This window comes from Anarhichas minor, unplaced genomic scaffold, assembly GCF_050575085.1.
Source record: "Anarhichas minor isolate MPS153535 unplaced genomic scaffold, ASM5057508v1 ptg000018l, whole genome shotgun sequence".
NCBI classification, from domain to species: domain Eukaryota; kingdom Metazoa; phylum Chordata; class Actinopteri; order Perciformes; family Anarhichadidae; genus Anarhichas; species Anarhichas minor.
In genome coordinates this window covers 10,992,573-11,012,656 of record NW_027466464.1, presented here as the reverse complement: position 1 = coordinate 11,012,656, position 20,084 = coordinate 10,992,573, and the positions used below count along the sequence as shown (strand labels likewise).

General features: G+C 45.3%; 1 protein-coding gene across 1 annotated transcript in view; it reads right to left on the bottom strand.

Moving 5' to 3' along the window:
• The window catches only part of xirp2a (xin actin binding repeat containing 2a), a 40,102-nt gene extending 22,267 nt beyond the window's left edge, over positions 1 to 17,835 (bottom strand). The window contains exons 1-2 of the mRNA XM_076095056.1: positions 17,623 to 17,835; positions 3,413 to 3,509 (exon numbers count right to left, since the gene is read on the bottom strand). Of these exons, the coding sequence (XP_075951171.1) occupies positions 3,413 to 3,509; positions 17,623 to 17,835 (310 nt within the window). The remainder of the gene's footprint in view (positions 1 to 3,412; positions 3,510 to 17,622) is intronic.
• Between the last annotated feature and the right edge of the window lie 2,249 nt (positions 17,836 to 20,084).

Sequence of the window (20,084 nt, the reverse complement as noted above, 5' to 3'; positions counted from 1 at the left end):
CGCGCAGGAAGTCACGGCCGCCAAGAAATAGTTCCAGCATATAACCATTTGTAAAACCACAACTTTACCGCGTTTCAAATACTTATTTTTTTACTTTGGAGAGAGCCAGGCTAGCCGTTTCCCCTTGCTCCCAGGCTTTATGCTAAGCTAAGCTAACCAGCTGCTAGCTCTGGCTTCACATCTAGCACATGAGAGTGGTGTCAACCTTCTCTTTTAGATCCAAGCAGGAAAACAAATAAGTATCTTTTGACTTTGAATCTGAAAATAATGATCACTTTTCTAGAAATAATGACTTCATAATGCAAATAACAAGATAAAAATAAAAAGCGACAGTTATCTCAAAATAATGAGCGAAATTACTTAGTTATCTTTAAAAAAATGACAGTAAGCATTTTTACCAGCAGAAAGCTTCTCATTATTTTGCGATACCAAGTCATTATTTTGAGATAGTGAATCATTACTTTGAAAAAGTTTATAATTATAAGTTACAGGTTTTTTCCATCACAAGCCTAAGATTTCATCTTATTTTTTATTTGGCAAGAATGGGCTACAAAGCTCCTGAACTAAGATCAATAAGGTAAAAAGCAGCCCGAGACACTCTCGGTGCCGCTCTCCAGTTAAACATATTGCCGGTGAACGCTACGGAATGTTTTTTTACAATGCGGTGAATGATTTCAAACCTTCTGCCAAGACGAGTACCTTTCTAGGTGAAACCTTCGCTCCCTCTAAAACCCGTCTTGTACGCTGTACGCCGTCCAACGAGACGTCTTTGAACCTTTTTTTTCAAAGCACAGGTAATCAGTTTGAAGATAAGAGGAAGATCGGACCGTTATTTGTCTTTCTTCCTTCCTTTTCGGACATATGTTGCGCTAAAGCAATGGCAAAGGTCCTCTTTTAAACCAGTGACCTTACCTTTAGCTTTTCCTAACCTCCAACACAGAGTGAGCATCCAGCTCATACAACCCTACGGAAGTCATTTACGTCTATTCTCTCCATATTATGTGCTGTGTTGATGACTGTCGGCTGACCTCGCACATGAAACACGAGGAGTTCTCGGCAGCCCACCCCCTGCACACAGACTGGAGAAAAGCGTGGCTATCGGGCTCGACGAGAAGCTGCACTCTGCTGATAATCCCACTGAAATTGCACATGGATTTCCTGTTCCTGAGGTGGAAAATAAACATACTCCGGTAGAATGCCTAATGAAGGAGCCTTAGAATATAACTGAAGTCCAGAGTCAGTGCACATTCAAGTTTATTTCAGAAAATAAAGTGCTGAAAGCCATTAGTATCTTTAATTTGTTAGAGTAAATTGCCAATAAAGAGATTTAGCGTCTAAACAGTATCTGGGTTGGATAGGGATGTGCTAATCAATGCTAATGAGTCGAGGGGTATTTCATCTTGGTGTGTCTGTGGGAACACCGTGCTACCAATCCCCAACAAGTTCCTGTTTTAGTTCTGCAGGGTGAGAGAGCATTGCATTATGGGTGTTTGTAGCCTCTATAATGCTCCCCCCCCTGTCAATACGCATGATTCACAACACGTCAAGCTATTCCTTTAAAGTGAGACTTCGTCACTTTCGCTGAACTGCTGCCACAAATAGGAACTGTTAGATAATGTCAAATAGATTCCTAAGATGTTGCTTTAAAGTCTCTCTCTCTCCGTCTCTCACTCCTCTACTGTAGCTGACTTTACCCATGTCTCATCATTAAAAATATTACATTAAAAAGACGGTTAATAATAGATCCTGGCAGACCCTGTCCGTCATAATGACGGACAACAAGAAAACCTAATTCATCCACTGATTGATAGCGTAATCATAAGAATTCACCATGCATAGAAAACCTCTATAAGACATTCTATTGGTTCACCCTGAGGAACCATTTACCAGCCTCACATCAATACACAATATAGTCAAACGTCAATCTTCAATTTCCAAACATCAATCACGTCTTAGTGGCTATTATGGGACACAAATTAGCACTAAGGGGATCAAACCTGCAACTGACAGCAAGAAACTCTTTGTTTCTCCTGAGGATAATATTATAAAGACATCGTCATTTGGCAGGCAAATCTGGGAGGAGATTAATTAAAAACACAAAAACGTCTTTTGGCAAATCCAGCTCCAACTGGCAGCGATTGCACACTTTGAGGAATTCTCTTGGGCCAAGTGTGGCTGACAAGTTGAATCAGCCACAGACTGATATGAATGTGTACACACACTTTTGAATGGTAGAATAAAAAAACAAACATTTCCCTCCCACCACTGTGTGCGTGCCACAAAGCCAGCCGCAGTTTCACGGCGTAATACGAGAGGAAACAAGTGAACAAGCGTGGAGGTTTAGAGCCGAGCTTTGCATCTGTTTAAAGCGCAGTTATTTAAACGCAGAGGCTTTGCGGGGGAGCAGCTCCTGTCATTTGACCCCGGCAGATTGAGCGCCGCCGTCTCCGCTGACAACTTGTCAGCGGAGACAAAAGTCATCGCTCAGTCGGAACAACGGGATTGTCAAGAAGCTCCAATTTTAGACACGGCACGGAGATTTAGGGACTTGCAGAGGCGACATTAAAGTCCGACAGGCCTCAGGTAGAGATGGAGAGGCTTTCGGTCTGCGTGTGTGAATATATATCGGATGTGATCATACATGGCTGAGTTTACGAGTGTGTGTGTGTGTGAATATGTGTTAACACCGCGATACCACTTTGAGTGCTGTGAACTCCATCACTCTGGCTTCTCTGTCTCTACAATCACCACCTCTCTCTCGTCTCTTTTCAATGTACATTGTCATTGCATCTTTGCATGGAAAATAGCAGTTTGCTGCTGCAAAGCTCTGAATATCACACTTTAAAAAACAAAAATAAAAACTTATGAAGAATGAATCCTGTAGATGACCTATTTTGGATTACAAAGCTAGAATTAAAGGGTGTTTTATCCACAAAAGTAACGCTGAACACGTGTTGGAGCTTGCTCCCTGTGGTTTGTTTGTGATCCTCACAGAGTTCAAAAATGGACTGTACCTTGCACTGTAAGCTCCATCTGTGAGTGCACCGCTATCAGCGTCAGTGGGAAACAAACTGCAGGTAGCCACCGCCGCGTCGCTATCGCAGGAATGGAAGCTCGGTATCTAGCGAGCCCACGGCTTCCCATTAAAAAAGCTGCCAGGGAGGCAGCCTTATCCAACAATGAACAATCTAGTTTTCAAAAAGCTGCTTTCTGCCAAATGTTTATCTCATAGAACAAATGCGACACAGCGTTGCATTAACTATGCGCCTGTTTGCTTGACAGACTAGTGCAACCGTGATGCAATCAGAGAGCCGTGGGCCTCCTGTCATATGTCACAACACATCGGGTGTTGCATCAAAGCCTTCTAGAACTGTATTTTAAATTCCAAGATGAAAAACAAGGAGGTACTCACAAAGAGCTGCCATGGTCTGATCTGTGGATGGGTCAGTGTGCGTGTGAGTGCCGGACGTCACTCTTTTGGAGGAGGAGGCGTGGGCGGCTGTCACTTCCTGGTTGAGAGAGAGAGAGAGAGAGAGAGAGAGAGAGAGAAAGAGAGAGCTATCAGAGAAAACACCTGTGCTGTTCTCACCGGGGAGATGGAGAGGTGACACCACTACGGGTCATCGAAACCAGCTGGGCTGTGACCAAATTGCCCTCACACACACACACACACACACACACAGACCTAAAGTATGAAAAATGATACAGCCAAGCGTCGAAAGGTGACATTTAAGCTCTGGGTTCCAGTGAAACTTTGTTTCCAGTGAAACTTTGTTGCTGTTGTCTGGAGCTGCACACACACACACACACACACACACACACACACACACACACACACACGAGTGTAAAGAGAGACGACCTTGAACACAATGTGAGCGGCGGGCATTGACTGGAAAGTTAGTGCAAACAGCACTTGGTTACATTTTAATAGAGCCACTCTAGCAGCAGCCGAAGGTGTTTCCACATGCTTCTATTGATGAAAGGTACATTGGTGGTAAATGGCTCGTCCTTGGTGCATACAGGCTTGTTGCTCCCCAGGAAGCATTTTGTCAGCCTGTGCAACAACGCCTATTCACTTGCAAATCATCCCCGCGGGGCACAAACACACCTGTGTGTATGTGTGTATGTGTGTGTGTTTGTGTCTTTGCTAAAGTGTGGGTGCGTATTTCACTTGCAAATCAAATGTATTCCCAGTAGCGTTTTTCCGACAGCGTCTTGCCGGGTGTCAACGCGGAGTGTGAACAAACACGCATTAACTCTGCATAACCACGTGACACACACACACACACACAAACCTGTATCTGTCTAGTGTGGCTCTCCCTCTCTCTGAGGAAGGTGTCAACTATAATTTCAGAAACGCACCAAAGGACAAAACATTGTCCTCAAAAATCCCATTTAGCAAATCCCCCGAAAGACATGCACGGTGATTTGCATACTTTCCTACAGTATTCCTGCAACACAGGGAGGCAAGCATCCTCTCTCTCTCTCTCTCTCTCTCTCTCTCTCTCTGAAGCAGCATTCACATCGAATGAAGCTCAAAATCGATGAGCTAAAGCACACGGCCCTGCTAACCACAGCTCCCCAGCACTCTGCGTCCGACTGCCGGTATTAAACACAGCATTTTGTCCACACTCGGCTCTCACTTTGCTCAGGGGATGATTAAGTGCACGAGCGGCGTGGACGTTTCACGGGCAAGTGTGAGAGGAATGTGTGTGCGAGTCCGCGGTGGCTCGAGTTCATTACAGCCGGTTCCAGAAGTGAACGCCGCTGAACGAAAAGCCATTAAAGGGATTGAAACATTTATCTCTCTTTGGTCGTCCGATGGGCTTGTTTACACCTCACTTAAAGCCAATGTCGGTAGTAAATTATGCATGGAGTACGGGAAGCGTGTGTTGGAGGGGAACGCGGTTTGAAGGATCTCGCTCTGTGCATTAATAGATATTTTCAGTCGCATCAGAGCAGATGGAAGAACGTTGAATCTCATCGAAGAATTGGCAGCGACACATTATAGATCGGTACTGGGTCTAAAAAGGTATTTCCTGATATGAATCCATCAATCAGCAGCGAGGACTGCAGTTACCCAGCTTATGAAATACAATATCCGGGTGTCACGGCCCAATGTCTCATGCAACCGTCAAAAAAAGTGCCTTCTCGCTTTGAGTCCCCGCCATATGTTCTGTTTGGAGCATGCTGCCACAGAGGAAGAGGGAGAGGGAGGGGGAGGGGGGTCTCTGAGGATCTACAGACTGACAGAGTTAATAAGGGACAGTGTAATGTGAAAAGTGTCTAAACGTTGCCGGGCCTGTCGCGATAGATAATCCCCGAGAACAAAAAAATTAATAAAAATCACGGGATCCTCTTTAAAAAAAATAAAGAAGCTCAGCTAATGAAATCAACGCCATCTGGGACCATGTCACACGTGACAGACGCCTACACGAGTCGGACCTGGAATAGTGAAACCATGGTAACAGGAAGTAGCACACTGCTAGCCTGGGGAGGTGACCTTGGGGCCTGTTAGGGAGGGACAATCGCCAGAGCGTTGACCGATCCCACGGATTTCACAATTTCTACGCTGATTGTTTCATGTTGACATTTTCGTCCTCTAACAAGCTGTGCGGCGTCTCGTGGTGCTTTAATGACATGCCGTGGTGCATTGAGGGTCTCTGAGGAGAGCTGTCCTCTCTCTCTCTACTCAAATGTTCTCCGTCTGTCCTCCCTCTCTCTCCTCTCCTGTGTCAGCCCTGTTGGAAAAATGTCGGTCCTAATAAGTCAATTAGTCAGGAACTGAGTCCAAATGTTACATTTGTCCTCAACCCAAGTGAGATAATGTCAGCATGCAACAGTGTCTTACACCATGTGATACTTTCTTAACCTGGATCGTGTGGGTTTAACTCGAAAATACGAGTCAATCCTGGACTTGACTCCAGAATCACATTTTTCATTTCAATGGATCGGCGAGGGGATTATTTAGCATTTGCTGAACCCAGGATAAAACTAAAGTAGACTAAAGTATATCCTTAGTATGCTTATGCTGAGTGTAGTAGCTTTTACTACATGAGTTTTCCATGAGCAGAAGTTGTGGATAGCACCTGGTACGTTATCTGGTACCACCTCAGTCGATGTTCGACGAGAGGGCGGAGTTAAAACACTGCAGGTCTCCGATTGGTCAGAGATTCGTCACGACAAACTTGCCATTTTTAAATAACCGAGCTATTAAAATACAAGCATCCAAAACTACGCCGTTCACTATGCACACTACAACTGAGGAAGTAAAGACGCTCCTGTTTACTACCGACTATGCTAAGCTAAGCTAAGCGGCTACTGGCTTTAGCGTTATATCCAACAGATAGATCCGGGAGTGCCATCACTCGTCTCTTTATTAACTCTCTAGCAAGAAAGCGAATAAGTGTATTCCACAACTATTCTGGTGAGGTATTGGGTGACAACATTTGGATATCAGCAAAAAAGAGAAAAGAAACGCTTGTTTTTTCCACCTCCTGAGCTGTTATGTCATAGGATGTGTGTTTGAGGTGCTGTTGCATTGCATGCTTAAAGTAAAAATCAATTGTTTCCCCAAAAAGACTGCTGACATTGACCGCTACTTAGCAGTATATCCCACTTTTTGGCCTCGTCGGTGTAGAATAAGTTGTTTAAGTGAGACTGCACTGAGTTTCCAGCAGTGTGCAGTTTAAGGACACCTCAGGGTTCGTGTTTAAAGGTGTCTGTTGATCATGTGTAGTTTTCACTTTACACAAAACTAAGAGCTGCTCCCCATCTCTGCTGGCACCTGAACTACTTTGGACTCAAATAGCTGGAAAATGGCTCCGAGTGCTTTTTGCCGGAGTCGGTGAAGCCGCAGCAGCAGCAGCAGCGCCAATCGATAAGGTCCGCCGGTTCGATATCAGGTGTGACTTTTTGGAGGAGGGAGGCCGCCCACCTCAACGGCATGTACTCCTTAAAACATCTTATTTTTGGATTGCTTCTCCGAGTCTTTCCACCTTCTCTTTTCTTTTGTGTGTGCAGAGACAGAGACAGAGACAGAGACAGAGACAGCTCGAGTGCGTCTTCAAAATACAGATCGTCTTACAGGGGAATGGCGGGCTTCTTTGCTCTCCCGTATTCTGAACCTCCCCGCGCCAAATTCCTCACAAATGCATTCAGAAGGCTTCACTGATTAGCACCCCCCCCCCCCCCCCATGTCCTCAGTCCATTTAACGGCCGGAGTAGCACTGTAGCTCGAGCTGGTGCACGCAGAGTGACCTGCCAAGAAACATGACTCACTGTTTGGCTACTTCGTTTGGACTCAAAGGATCCCTTGTTGCATACGCGAGTGAATCCGAGCATGTGGACACAGACGCTGTATTTACATATACAGTGCAGCCACGTGCACGCTCCCTCTGTCAAGCTCTTGGACTGAGTGCTTCTTGCTGGGAAAGCTGCCTTATGGGTTCGCTGGCACAACATACAAGTGGCTGCTCTCAAAACATGACTCATGAGACTCTGCAACAGCAAACACATCAGCGGGCTGATCGAGGCAACCTGTTGCTTTGGACTCGTTCGTGTCAACACGCCTGACCTTCTCCAATCATTCAAAGCGCTGAGCCAAAAAGGTCTCGCCAGTCATTTGGAACTCCTACACTTGCTGTGCAGGACGAGCAGCAACCAAATGTGTTGTTTGTTGCTGGTCTGCATCACATAACGAGTCCAGTTCGGTCTGGCTGTCTTAAAGGAACAGTGTGTAGCATTTGGAAGGGTCCATTGGCGGAAATGGAATAAATATGTTTGCGTTTAAGCACCTGAAAATATGAAGACGCTGTGTTATCGTATGCACAAATCGTATTATTGCTTACTTGCTTTATCGGTTTCAATAAAGCTAATTGAAAAAACAATATCCCAGCATGCTCGGTCAATACAATCCGAGGTTTTCGCAGCTTTTAGAGGACATGCATCCTCAGGCACTTGTGCTTTGGCGGTTGCAGCTGGCTGTAGACGCTGCAACGCCTCAATCTCTGGGGCTAAATCATTCAGCCTGTGTAAATGAACAGATGAGTGAATGAATGAGTGCCAGAGAGAGAGAGGCTTTAGTTAATTATGTGAGGTAAGCGTCGGGTTGAAACAGGCCGCTATTGTGAGAAAAGAGATTGATATGCACGAAAAGATCGACTCAGCTTCGTCTAGCTTATTTACATTAATTTACCCACGTCATTTTGATATGCCTGCCAATGTAATTAGCTTGTTAAATGTGGACTCACACTGACGTTTTAATCTAAACGTTGCAGTGTGAAGCCAAGGTTAAAGTCAGCTGTTACAGTACAAAAGATGGATATGAAAATCAATTCTTTAAGGGAACAAAGAGTATTTCTGAGACTTAATTTCCTCTGCTGAATGTCAAGTGATTGATGGTGAGACATTCAATTTGAGCATAATGAAATAATAATTCAATTTAAAAGTGCCTATTTAAGCTCCATGTTTATTGTGATGGATTACCTGCGGTTGTGGAAGTTGCTTTATGTGTTCCGAGTGAGTGGCAGCGACTGAAACCGAAGCTTCGTACCTCCAACTAGACCGAGCAGACAAACCAGGAATGACATAAACCACAGAGGGGGATAATAAAAACACAGGAGCAGGAGCAGGCTGAATGCTAATGGGACAATGCTAACATGCTGATGTTTCGCAGGTACAATGTTTATCATGTTAACCATCGTAGTTTAGTGTGTTAGCATGTGCTTATTAGCATTAAACACTAAATACAGCTGAGGCTGATGGACATGTCAGTAGCTTTGCAGGTATTTGGTCGAAAACCAAAGTATTGGGCAAATAACATTTTTGACAAAGCAGGGGGGGGGGGGGGATCACCAAAATCCATCTGATGTATCCTCTGGGGACCACGAGTGTCTGTAAAACATTTCATAGAAATCCATCAAATGGAGGAGATATTTCAGACTGGACCAGAATGGCCGATGGACCAACCAACAGACCAACATCCCCATCCCTGGATCCCCATCCCTGGATCCCCATTCCCTGGATCCCCATTCCCTGGATCCCCGTCCCTGGATCCCCATCCCTGGATCCCCATCCCTGGAGCCATGCTGCCAGCGTGGCTAAAAATACACCACCGAACGTGCAGCAGCACACACGTTGTGAAAGCTCTGAAATGTCCTTGTGGTTCGGTTCATGTCGGGCAAACTAAAAGGCCTTTAAAGACTTGTATCCGAACACTTACAGTTGGGCATGCCTCTGTGCACGGACCGAGTTGACTACTACGATGTCCTCATCCTTGTGGACTGAAGACGTTTCCACTATTAAAGTATGCAGAGCCGTCAGCGTCCTTTCCTTTACCTCTGAAGTTCGCTGCCCTTGATCATAAGCACCTGAACCAGCTGCACGTGATTGAAAGCTGTGCTGAGAACCAACGTCATCGAGAATAACGTGGAAGAGGGTAAGCAGAGTTAGAACAGGTCAAATGTCTTGGTGCTATGCCATTGTTATCTGAGGTAAAAACACCAACAAAGCATTACGGACGAGTCTGAAATGTGCCGGGATTTGGATCTCAAGGCTAATCGGTTGCTTTCTCCTGCCACCTCCTCCTTGTTGGTGTTATGCAACTGTGTGATTGTTCATTTGAAGGTCATCCCTCCCTCCCTCCCTCCCTCCCTCTTTGGCAGCTGCTTTCTTTTTCACCAGTGTTTTTGTTTGCGCCGGCCTCCATAAGCATTCCCTCTTGCAAAAGAAGAAGTATGAAAACTATTTTTTTTGTCTCCATCGGCTGTCCTCATTATGACTAAACTAAACCCATCAATATTGCAAGCACTAGTGGGCAAACATGGCCACCAAAAAAGGAGAGAAAGAGATGAGCCCAAAGCCCAAGAAGAAGAGAAGAAGAAGACGGAAAAGAGTGTGAAAAGCACATGGTGGAGAGGTGGAGAAAGCTACTGTGGGAGGGGCCGTCTGGTTTGTGATAGTAACTTGGTATTTTCTACCTATGGCAGCGGGGACGCCGTGAATTAACTAAAGGCCAAAACAACCAGACGGAGTCGCAGAGGAAAGCCAGGAGGCGAACAGCAGCTACAGAGAAGAGAGTCAGGGGGAGGAGAACAGAAGAAGAAGAAAGGACAACCAGAGGTATAGAGAGCCAGAACAAAGCCTGCAGGCATGTGTGAATCACATATATGTTGCCTCCCTTTCTTGATGCGTTTCCCCCTGATAGTGTCTCCTTTGGTACCTAATGCAACATTTAGTCAGTTCTCCCTCCAGTTGGAGGTTATGACTCAACCTGCTGCTATTTTTAGCACCACCAGCGCCCCTCATGGGGCAGTTTTGCTCCAGGAAAGCCATGGGGGGGGGGGGGGGGGGGGGGGGGGTAGGCCAGTATAATGACAACATGGATATTTATTTCAAATTTTCAGTGAGGAAGATTTCAGTCAGAGACACGTAAAGCACAACAAGGAGTTGGCCATTTATAGCAAATGGTTATACAGTTAAATTAGGCAGGAAATAATCTGCTGTGTGGGCTACCTGGGCAGCAACAAAGAGTCTGTAAAGAGGACTACCCCCCCCCCCCCCCCCCCCAACTAACACATTACATCTTAGTACAAACAATAAAACCAAACATATAGCACATAAGGAGGAGGTTTGGGTCGTTCTACATCACAAAGCCTCATATTTCACAGAGATGTTCTGATTACTGTGGCAACTCTCTTGTGTGAAAAGGCCTAAACAGTCAAATAAAAGAAGAGCAATACTGGAAATCTAAGTGCTTACTTTCTCACCTGAGAAAAATATTAAAGACGTTAACAGCTGTTTTTTTAAAGCTTGAAAACTGTTTTTGGCAATTAAAGGGTGCTAAAGCTTGCAAGTAATCGCTATTCGGCTCTCAAACGGACGTAAGATTACAAAATGACGCGATGTGGAAGCGCCCTAGTTCGGGCAAAGAATAAGGCGAATAGATTCAAACGCGGTCATATATTTAGTGTCCGTGGCAGAGCTCCTCGTTCTGTATTCTGGGCCTTTCTCCCCCGATCATCAGTGCTCTTAACTGGGGCTGAAATCTGACAGACACGTGCTCGTCTCCAGGGGAAGAAGGCTGTGGGAAAAGAGCCAATTCAGAAAAGGGTTAAAAAAATAACTAAAAAAAAGTGTCAGTGTCGGTGAAGTGGGGCCTGATGAAGCCATCATTACTGAAACATGAATATAATTTGTTAATCAGACTCTGGCCTGCTTTACCTGCTAAAATATGACCCGGCTTTCTATTTGCTCTCTCTCTCTCTCTCTCTCTCTCTCTCTCTCCTCTCTCTCTCTCTCTCTCCTCTCTCTCTCCTCTCTCTCCTCTCTCTCCTCTCTCTCCTCTCTCTCCTCTCTCTCTCTCTCTCTCTCTCTCTCTCTCTCTCCTCTCTCTCTCTCTCTCTCTCTCTCTCTCTCTCTCTCTCTCTCTCTCAAAACTCCCGGCTGATTCACCCTGAATCTCCATCGCTCCCTATTGTTGAAGAAAATCATCATATAATTTAGGATTGAACTGAACACATTTGGATTCACAAGAAAACAGTTTATATAACTGTTATGTGAACACATTCTGGCTCATAAATACATTCTTAGGAAGTGATGAGGGAGCGCCAGACAAATTGTAATAAATCTCTCCAATTCGTACCAAAACATTTCCCGTACATGGATCCTGTGTTCTGCCAAAAGGTTGTCTGGCACAAAGGAGGACATGAGAGCATGACATAATGAAGAGACCAGATGTGCTTTGTTTTTGGTTCAACGGACTGATTTGATTGGTGGAAAGTAACTTAAGGGGGGTGAATCTTGACTATAAAAGTGATCTGTGAAAAGTAATACATTTGGATTTGTTCGGATTTGCTAAACTCGTTGATGTTGGCGCGTATGCATTAAAACACTTCCCGCTGGTTGCAACTTCAGTCGCCTCTTCTTGTCATTTTGCCACAACACTATCCATCTTCATCTTCCTTGCTCACTTGCCTTCCCATCCACTCTGCCAGTCCCCTCTTTCACAATATGGCCGTACGCTCACTGAATGTAAATCACATTTCAGCCTCTTTCATCAGGCCCCGGCCTCTCTTAACGCTCGGTGAGCGACGCCAACATCACCAGCTACTACTATTAATACACGACGACTCTGAAGTGGCTCGGGATCCGGCTCCGTTTTCAGCCTCTCCAAATATACACCGAAACCATGAAACCTGACATACGGCATGCCTCGTTGATATTCTGGGGATTTAGGTCTATAACTGTTGAAATGCGTAACGCGAGACCGAAATTTCTCATAGCTTTTGGATGGATGGCCACCGAATGGAATGCAGGTTACTAGAGGATGAAGCCTAGCGACTTCGGTAATCCCCTCATAAGGTTGAGGTTTGGGGTTTTAGGTGAACTGTTCAATGGATTGACATTAAATCTGGGCTTTAGTCCAGAGGGTCTAATTTTCTTATGATCCCCAGCAGAGCTGCAGAAATTACTTGATTAGTTGTCACCTATTAAATTCATCGCCAACATTCATCGCCAACTATTTTGATAATTATTGAATGGGTGCGAGTGCGAGTTTCTTTCCTCCTCCAGTAAACTGAATATCACTGAGTTTTGGACAAAACAAGATATTTGAGGACGTCATCTTGGCCTTTGGCAAACACTGATTGATCTATGAAATGTCAGAAAATGATGAATAATGTCAAACAACTAATTGATTCAGAGAAAGAATGATGAGTTGTTGGTTGCAGCTCTGATTCCCAGGGCTACCAAAAGTAGAGACGGTGTGCAATTATTACTTACAATTAATGAATTCCAATTATTTGCTACGATAACCTATATTTCATTTGTCTACAGCAAACATTCAACATACATGAAAAATCATGTTTCCAATAAAACATTAACCATGGATGAATATTAACCAATACTAATTCAGCTTGGATTGTTTTTCCCATACAAAAAACACAAAAACTTCCCAGGAAATTATTTAGAAATCAAAAATAAAGCCGTAAAAACCAACGCATCAAATGTGGACTTCTTTTGAGTTTAATGACGAGACAAAATTGTAACGATTTTTTTCCCCGTTCAATTTACAAAACCCTCCAATAAGACCCAGAAGCTTTCGTTTGCGTCACCCATCTATCAATGCTAACATCGATGCTAACAGGCTAACAGACGTTGGCAGTGTTTGTGCGGCACCTGTAACAGCTGAGACAACCGGGGCCAGTTTCTATTGCGTCAATAATGCAGAGAAACTGACTATTTAATGTGCCGAGTTGTTAGCCGACGGTGAACAAAGCGCTCCCGGGGAAGCACTTTCTAAAACATTTGCAAAGAGGAAAGGCCTTGTTAAACTGTGACCTCATCGGAGGAAAACAGCATGCAGACGTAGGGTTGATTGCGTTTATGAGACACAGCCAAACACATTTGCATTGGGAACGTTTTTCTGAAGAGTGCTAACTCTTCTTTTCTTTTTCGCCATTGGCAGCGGTGAATGGCAGCGGTGAATGGCAGCGGTGGCGTGGCGCTGCCTTCGCATCGACATAGCCGCCGCGGTAAATGATTGAAAAAGCAGGCCTTGAGGTCTTTGGCTAATTGTCGAGCACATATGCTCTTGCGGGGCTGTGGGTGTCAAAGTACGCCAGAGAAAAGATAATCCGAGCCTCGCAACAATCTGTACGGAAAAAGGCCCGCAGATATGCATTCATTACCCGGCTATGTGAATGGATTAGCATACGGAGGAGTACATATGCACATGCTTCCACTATACCTCTGGGGGAAATAAAGGGCTGTGTATTGACAGCACTACAGAGCAGACTTGTGCGTACGTTTTAATTTGTAAAATCTATCAGCAAAAAGCAAACACCGGGTAGTTATACCGGAGCGAGCGACTGTTCTCGGCGCCAAAGGCGGCGGGCAACAAGTCATCATCACACAACAGACTAGCAATGTGTCGCCCGCGCGGCTCCGCTGCCGGCTCCATTAAAAGATTTGAATCTGGGAAAGTGAGACGAAAAGAGATGCCTGGTAAAAGTTAATGGAATTTTTACGAGCTCAATGGACTTGATGAGGACGCCGGTGTCCTCATCAAGTCTGGATCAATTTCTCGCAGTTTATTTAATGTTTAATGAAGTGCGTTTAGGGAGCTGGTGGATATTGACTGATTTGTTTGTTTGTCTTTTGGGGGAAATGGTTCACGATTAACCGCAAGGTCGTGTCATTCTCATCTTTCAACATATCGCACATTTAAGTGGGATTTTTTTTAAACATGGCAACGTGACAAAATTCACACCCTTTGCTCAACAAACTGAAGGAAGGTGACTTTAAAAAAAGCAATAAAAACCAACGACATAAAAAGCTTAATCCGTTGCTTCATTTGATGTCTTTTAACCCGACAAAAAGGATTCGCATTTTATGAAAAGCTCTACAGAGAAAATAGGGTTACAAAGACGGTTCCTCTTGAGTCCATTGAGACAGACACATGGAAAAACACCAGAGTGAGTTAGTGACAGTGACGATGCAAGTTGTGAAAATAAACCAAGGCAACATTCCAGACCTCTAGTGCCACTTGTGTCTGAATTTATGCAGACGCCTCAGCACATGAGTGCTCCACCCAAATAATTTCCCCTCTCCCTACTTAACCATGTTATCCTGTTAGCAAGGTGTGACCGGCTTTACCGCAGAGTATGAAATCCTTTTAAAGTACCAAACACGTCAGAATTAGATATTCCGCCAATTATGCAAACCTTGATAATCCGACTGCCTCAGACACAAGAGAAGAGCCGCTTTGAGGCACCTTCAGGCATCAGAAGTCAACTCCCAATTACCAGCAGGTGATGAGTCATTGTCTCACTCTGATAAGCACCTGATGAAGAGCACAGCGTTGATCCTCCTCCTCAAAGGCTTTGGTTTAAAAGAGGCTGTTTTCAACACCGTCGGTCTCACAGGTGCTACACTGCCACCCGCTGGCCAACAGCGGCCATCACAAACATGAGTATCAGCAACATTTAGGTTACATAACTAATAATGAGTTAATGGAAAGTTTTCTAAAGTTTTCTTGAAGTGTGGCCTATTTGTGTGCACGTGTGCGTGTTTCTGAGAACCCCCCCCCCCCCCCCTCCCCTGGCATGATATGACTCTGTAGCACCTCATCTGTCTCATGCATGTGCATCACTGTGTGTGCACGGCCATGACCAGAAGGTCAGACAGATGTTGTAAACACAAGCCAGTGTCCCTCGAGGGTCGGAGAAGAAGAAGAAGAAAAACACCACGCTCTTTGCACTGGAGATAAACCGTTGCATCACGACACATCTGCGCTCGGACTGTCCTCTCTGCCCCGCAGAGGATCTTTTATTTTATTTTTTGTGGCCACAGCTGAGCGGCCACCAGGGAATCCATCAGTCATTGTTATGGCTGTGCTGTCCAATGGCATCGCGCCGTTTAAATAAACGAAATGGGGCACGGGGAGAAAAATACAGTGCATCATCAAATATTAAGCTCAGCCTTACAGACGAGTTAGAGACAAGGTCGTGTTTTATAACCAGCCGGCTGCAGAGCTCTGGTCCTCATCTGGGAGTCTGGGAACGCTGCCCGAGCGCTCCATTAACACTGACCACAGGCTCTTAGATGGGAACATACAAGCACTCATGATACAATGCCAAGATGCTACATGTGTTCCAATAACGGCATGTGACAGGCTGGCATTTGGACCAGCTGGACAGCTTGATATGTATACATAAAAGAATATAAATATATGATGTTCCCTCCCCTGGGTAAAACCAGAGGAGTCAAGCTGGAAGCTCGAAGAAAACAAATGCAAGTTGACCAGCTGTTATGTGTAAACAGGAAGTGATTTATTCCACAATGTATCAGTTTCCTAAAAGGATGATATGAAGGTAATTCATGCTGGGTATAAAGGGAGACTTGTTGGCCAGATGGGGGCAGCAGAAACAAGGTGTAAACACAACACTGATTTAACTCATGGTGTTTAAAAGATATCTGGCTCACTTTGATCAGCTAGTAACTAGTTACTAACTAGCTAGTTAACCGTGCCTGGCTGATGTTTGGTGCCGAGCTGGTAGCGCACAGTGTTTTTAGAGCTGAAACACTGTAGAGCTGCAGCCTGGTCGGCGAACAATGAGGAGGTCGGGGTGGATGTACTGAGGGGTCAACAAACACAAGACTTTCACCCAGTAGACCGCTATTCACGTCCCGTGTGAAGCCAAATGTCGACGTTATTTCAACGTGACATTCGCTTCCACGACGATGCCGTTGGTTGAGCGGTGTGAGCGAACCAGTGGGGCGCGCTCACATGCACCAACATCCACTAAAAGCATGCGCAGCCAGCCCAGCTATGTCAACACTGCAAGGAGAAGCTCTGATAACACACACACACACCCACACACACACACACACACACACACACAGAGACTTCATTCTCGCCTCAGGTCCACATTACTCCACTATATCTTCACACAGATAATAGCTGTTTGCTGCTCTATTAATGTTCTCAACGTCGCATATTGCTCCTTTAAAGAAAGAGAGACTGATAACACTGAAGCTCAGCGACATTTTGTTTGTCAAAAGGCTGATAAAAGTCTCCTAATGGTCAACGAGATACTGGAATGTGAAACAGCCATAATAAAACCAAAGTGGAGGTCTTATCTCTCGGGCTCATACCGCAGCAGACCAAACACACTGATGGCAGAAATAAGGTTTGCCTTCACGGCTGGACTGCAGCACAAAAGGAAACCTTGAAAGATGCCATCTTTGTCCGACTTTAGTGACGTGGATCATTAAGCGCAGTCATCTGTAAAGAGCCAGATGTGGTGTCTGTAGTCTCTGGCCTGACGGAGAAGCTTCGCGCTGCTTCCAGCAGCAGCCGACATGCCAATTACAGGGCTATTTTTAAAATCCTGCTTCACCACAAAGCCCCCCGAAAATAGGTCTTAAATAACAGGGTGTTGAATATCAGCAGTCCAGAGGCACTGCACAGATGCAGGCGGTGTATATCTGTGCCACCAGTGGCACACACAACCACATTCCCCATAATGCATTGGCTGTTGCAGATTTCGGATACGACGAAGCGAGAGGTTTCTCTGCACCACCACTGAGCTCGTGGTCCTTGGAGCGTTTCGAGGGGTTCAATTTGATGTCCGACCACATCAGGAGCACAAAGTAGGTCAGCTGGGCCCTTTTTCCTTCTCTCGTTAGACATTTTGGTAAATGGGAGGTTCTCTCATAATGACCCGCTTCACTTCCAACAGACTTAGATTTTCCTCTCAGAGAAGCCAGCTGAGACGGAAAAACAAAGCGGGAGAGAGAAGAGAAGGCCGCCCTCCTCTCTGGCAAAGAGACGCATGCTGGAAGCAGGTTTTTTTCAGCAGAGTCAACAAAATGACGGAAAAAACCCAAATTACCAGCGAGTGAATCATATCGAAGCAAATGCAAAGATAAGCAACGTCCTGTTGTGTCTTTCCAATTGTATCAACAGTAGGGTCAACCAATATGGTCCTGGACATTCATTACATAAAGAGGTGTCGTGTACAGTTTCACCACTCAGGAACTAGATCTGTTTTTCCCCGAGGCATGAAAAAAATGTATTTTATAACAAAATAAAAAGCGTAGTGTCAGTTTACTTACCGTTTTGGCCGCAGCAGGCTTCTCAAACATCCTCTTCAGGTTATCCAGTGGGATGTCAAACCTCTCAATCCTCTTAGCAGCCTGCAGGTCCTCTCTGAGCACCGGAGCGTCTGGTGTCTCTACCTGCGGCCCGGAGGGACGACGGGAAACCAAGCCCGAGGTCGCCGACACTGCTCTCGCCACCTCCTCTCCATTTCCTGATTGAATTTCCATTGTTGTAGGGAAACCGTATATATCTCCCCCCCCCTTCACCCAACCTCCAGCCTTTTCCCCTTCAGGCTGGTGCTCGGAGAGGAAGTCTATTGTGCGAGGTGATTCGGAAAGGGGGCCGAGGAAGCGAGGGAGAGACAGAGGGAGTTGTGAGAGGGTGAGGAATGGAGATGGAGATGCAGGAGCTGCTCCTCTGGAGGCTCTCTGGGTTGTGCAGGCACGCCGAGTGGCTGGAGGAAAAGAGGAGGAGAAAAGAAAAGTTCACAGGGAAAGTTTTCCTCTTCTCTCCGCTGCCCTGTAATCACTCGTGCATACACAGCAGCCGGTGTAAAACTCACATGTGGGCTCGGAAAAAGCAAATTGAGATAGGAGATAGGAGTAAGAGCAGGCCAAGAGGAGTGACGGCAAAGGAGAGGAGGTGTCTGCCAGAGGAAAGAGGAGAGAGGGAGATGTTTTACTGATACTGTGAGGTTAAGCTTCATACTTTGTTCTCTGTATAAGCTCTAAGGCAGGCTTTACTTTACACTCCTCCATACAACTGAAAAACATTGTACTTTTCACTATAATTATTGGTAACGTTACAGATTACGATTTTACGCAAAATACATGTTCACGAATGAAATACGATGCATTATTATACGTTAAACCACCAAACGGGATGTGAAGCGGTTGAAATAAAGTCGACCTTAACCGACTGAAGTGACTTGTTGGGTGTTTGGAGTTGTTTAAAAGGCATCTTTTAACAGAGTGAGCAATGGAACCAATTAAGTGTTACTGCTAATTGGTTAAGCAATGCAATGACTTTTAAAGGAGTAATATGTGATGAGTCAGAGATTAGAGTGCTTTGGCCCAACACTGCATGTAAAAAATGAAATATTCCTCATTCGGTGTAATAACGGTGCTTTATGGTAATTTCTGTATTTGGTCACAGTCATTGAATGTGTAAGCTCCGTTTGTGGTCGAAGGGGAGGATTACCACTTTAAGTCCTTTCTACATATTGGCTTTTAATAAGGTCAAAAGAAAAGAACGAATGATCCCGAGGAAAATAAATGCAATTATCTTTCATACACTTGGACTGTGGGATCCCCAAAATGTGAGCAAGCAAAGCCAGCATGGACAAAACAAAAGGATTAAAAGCTGACAATAATGAAATCTGCTTTACCGTTTGACCAACTGGTCATAAATGAACATCTGCAGGCTTTCAGGAAACAGATTAACAGCTCTTTGCCTCAGCCATCCTCCCTTTAACACCCGGTCTAGGGCGGGGATAGGAAAGCTCATTATTCCTGAACAAATCAAGGAAGGCCCATAACCGCCAACCCCGCTGGCACCCATGATGGCGGATGTATTGACGCTTCCTAGGGAGTGTTTTCCTGCACTCTCGCCTGGCAAGAACAAGGTAATTAACAGGTTAACTCGGCTTCCTCTGTGACTCACACTCCACCTCCTCTCATCCTGTCGTGTTTAAAGAGAGATTCTCACTACATTGGAGGAAATAGAGCTTTGTTAGCTGCGGTAAAGATGTTCCCCGCCCTGTTGTATTAGCCGAGGGGACAAGAGAGAGGGCAGGGGTCAAACGATGGAGCGGGGAGTGAGAGGGGCTGCCGGAGGAAGCCATGAGAGATTGACAGCTTGGTTACAGGATCGGGTGGAGACAAAGACGCGCAGAGCGTCAGTCAGAGCCACGGTAGAAACATCGAGCCAGAGGGAGAGAGAGAAAGTCTTAATGAATGAACGGTCACAATACATGCATCCGATAGTGGATAGTGGACACTGGAGGACACAGCGTCACTCCAATTATACCAGTGCAGATACATTATTCAGAGAGGACCACAGGTATGCGTGTCACTTTCAGCTGGATCCAGTGTCCATGGAGGCCACTCAGTTTACAGCACTTACTGGTATACACAAGGACAAAAAAAACAATATACATTTAGAATTATGATTTTCTTTCCAATGTTAGTAAAAGCATAGTCAAAGCAGACAGGCCGTGTTGTTTTTAAGTGCGGGGCCTGAGTGGAATTCAATGCGAGAACAAACGTAATGCCCCCCGACACACAGCTCCACAGCACATTTCCTTTCATCCAACAAGACAATATTTGTGCCCTAGTGGGGCTTCAGAGAGACTATCTGGTGAAGATCCACCAGGGTAACAAACACCGTCTGCTCCCATTAAATAAAACATGTTGCAGGTTCCATGTTGGCTCCCATGTTGCATTCCTGGCCAAGGACTCCAGACTAGTTTATTTAG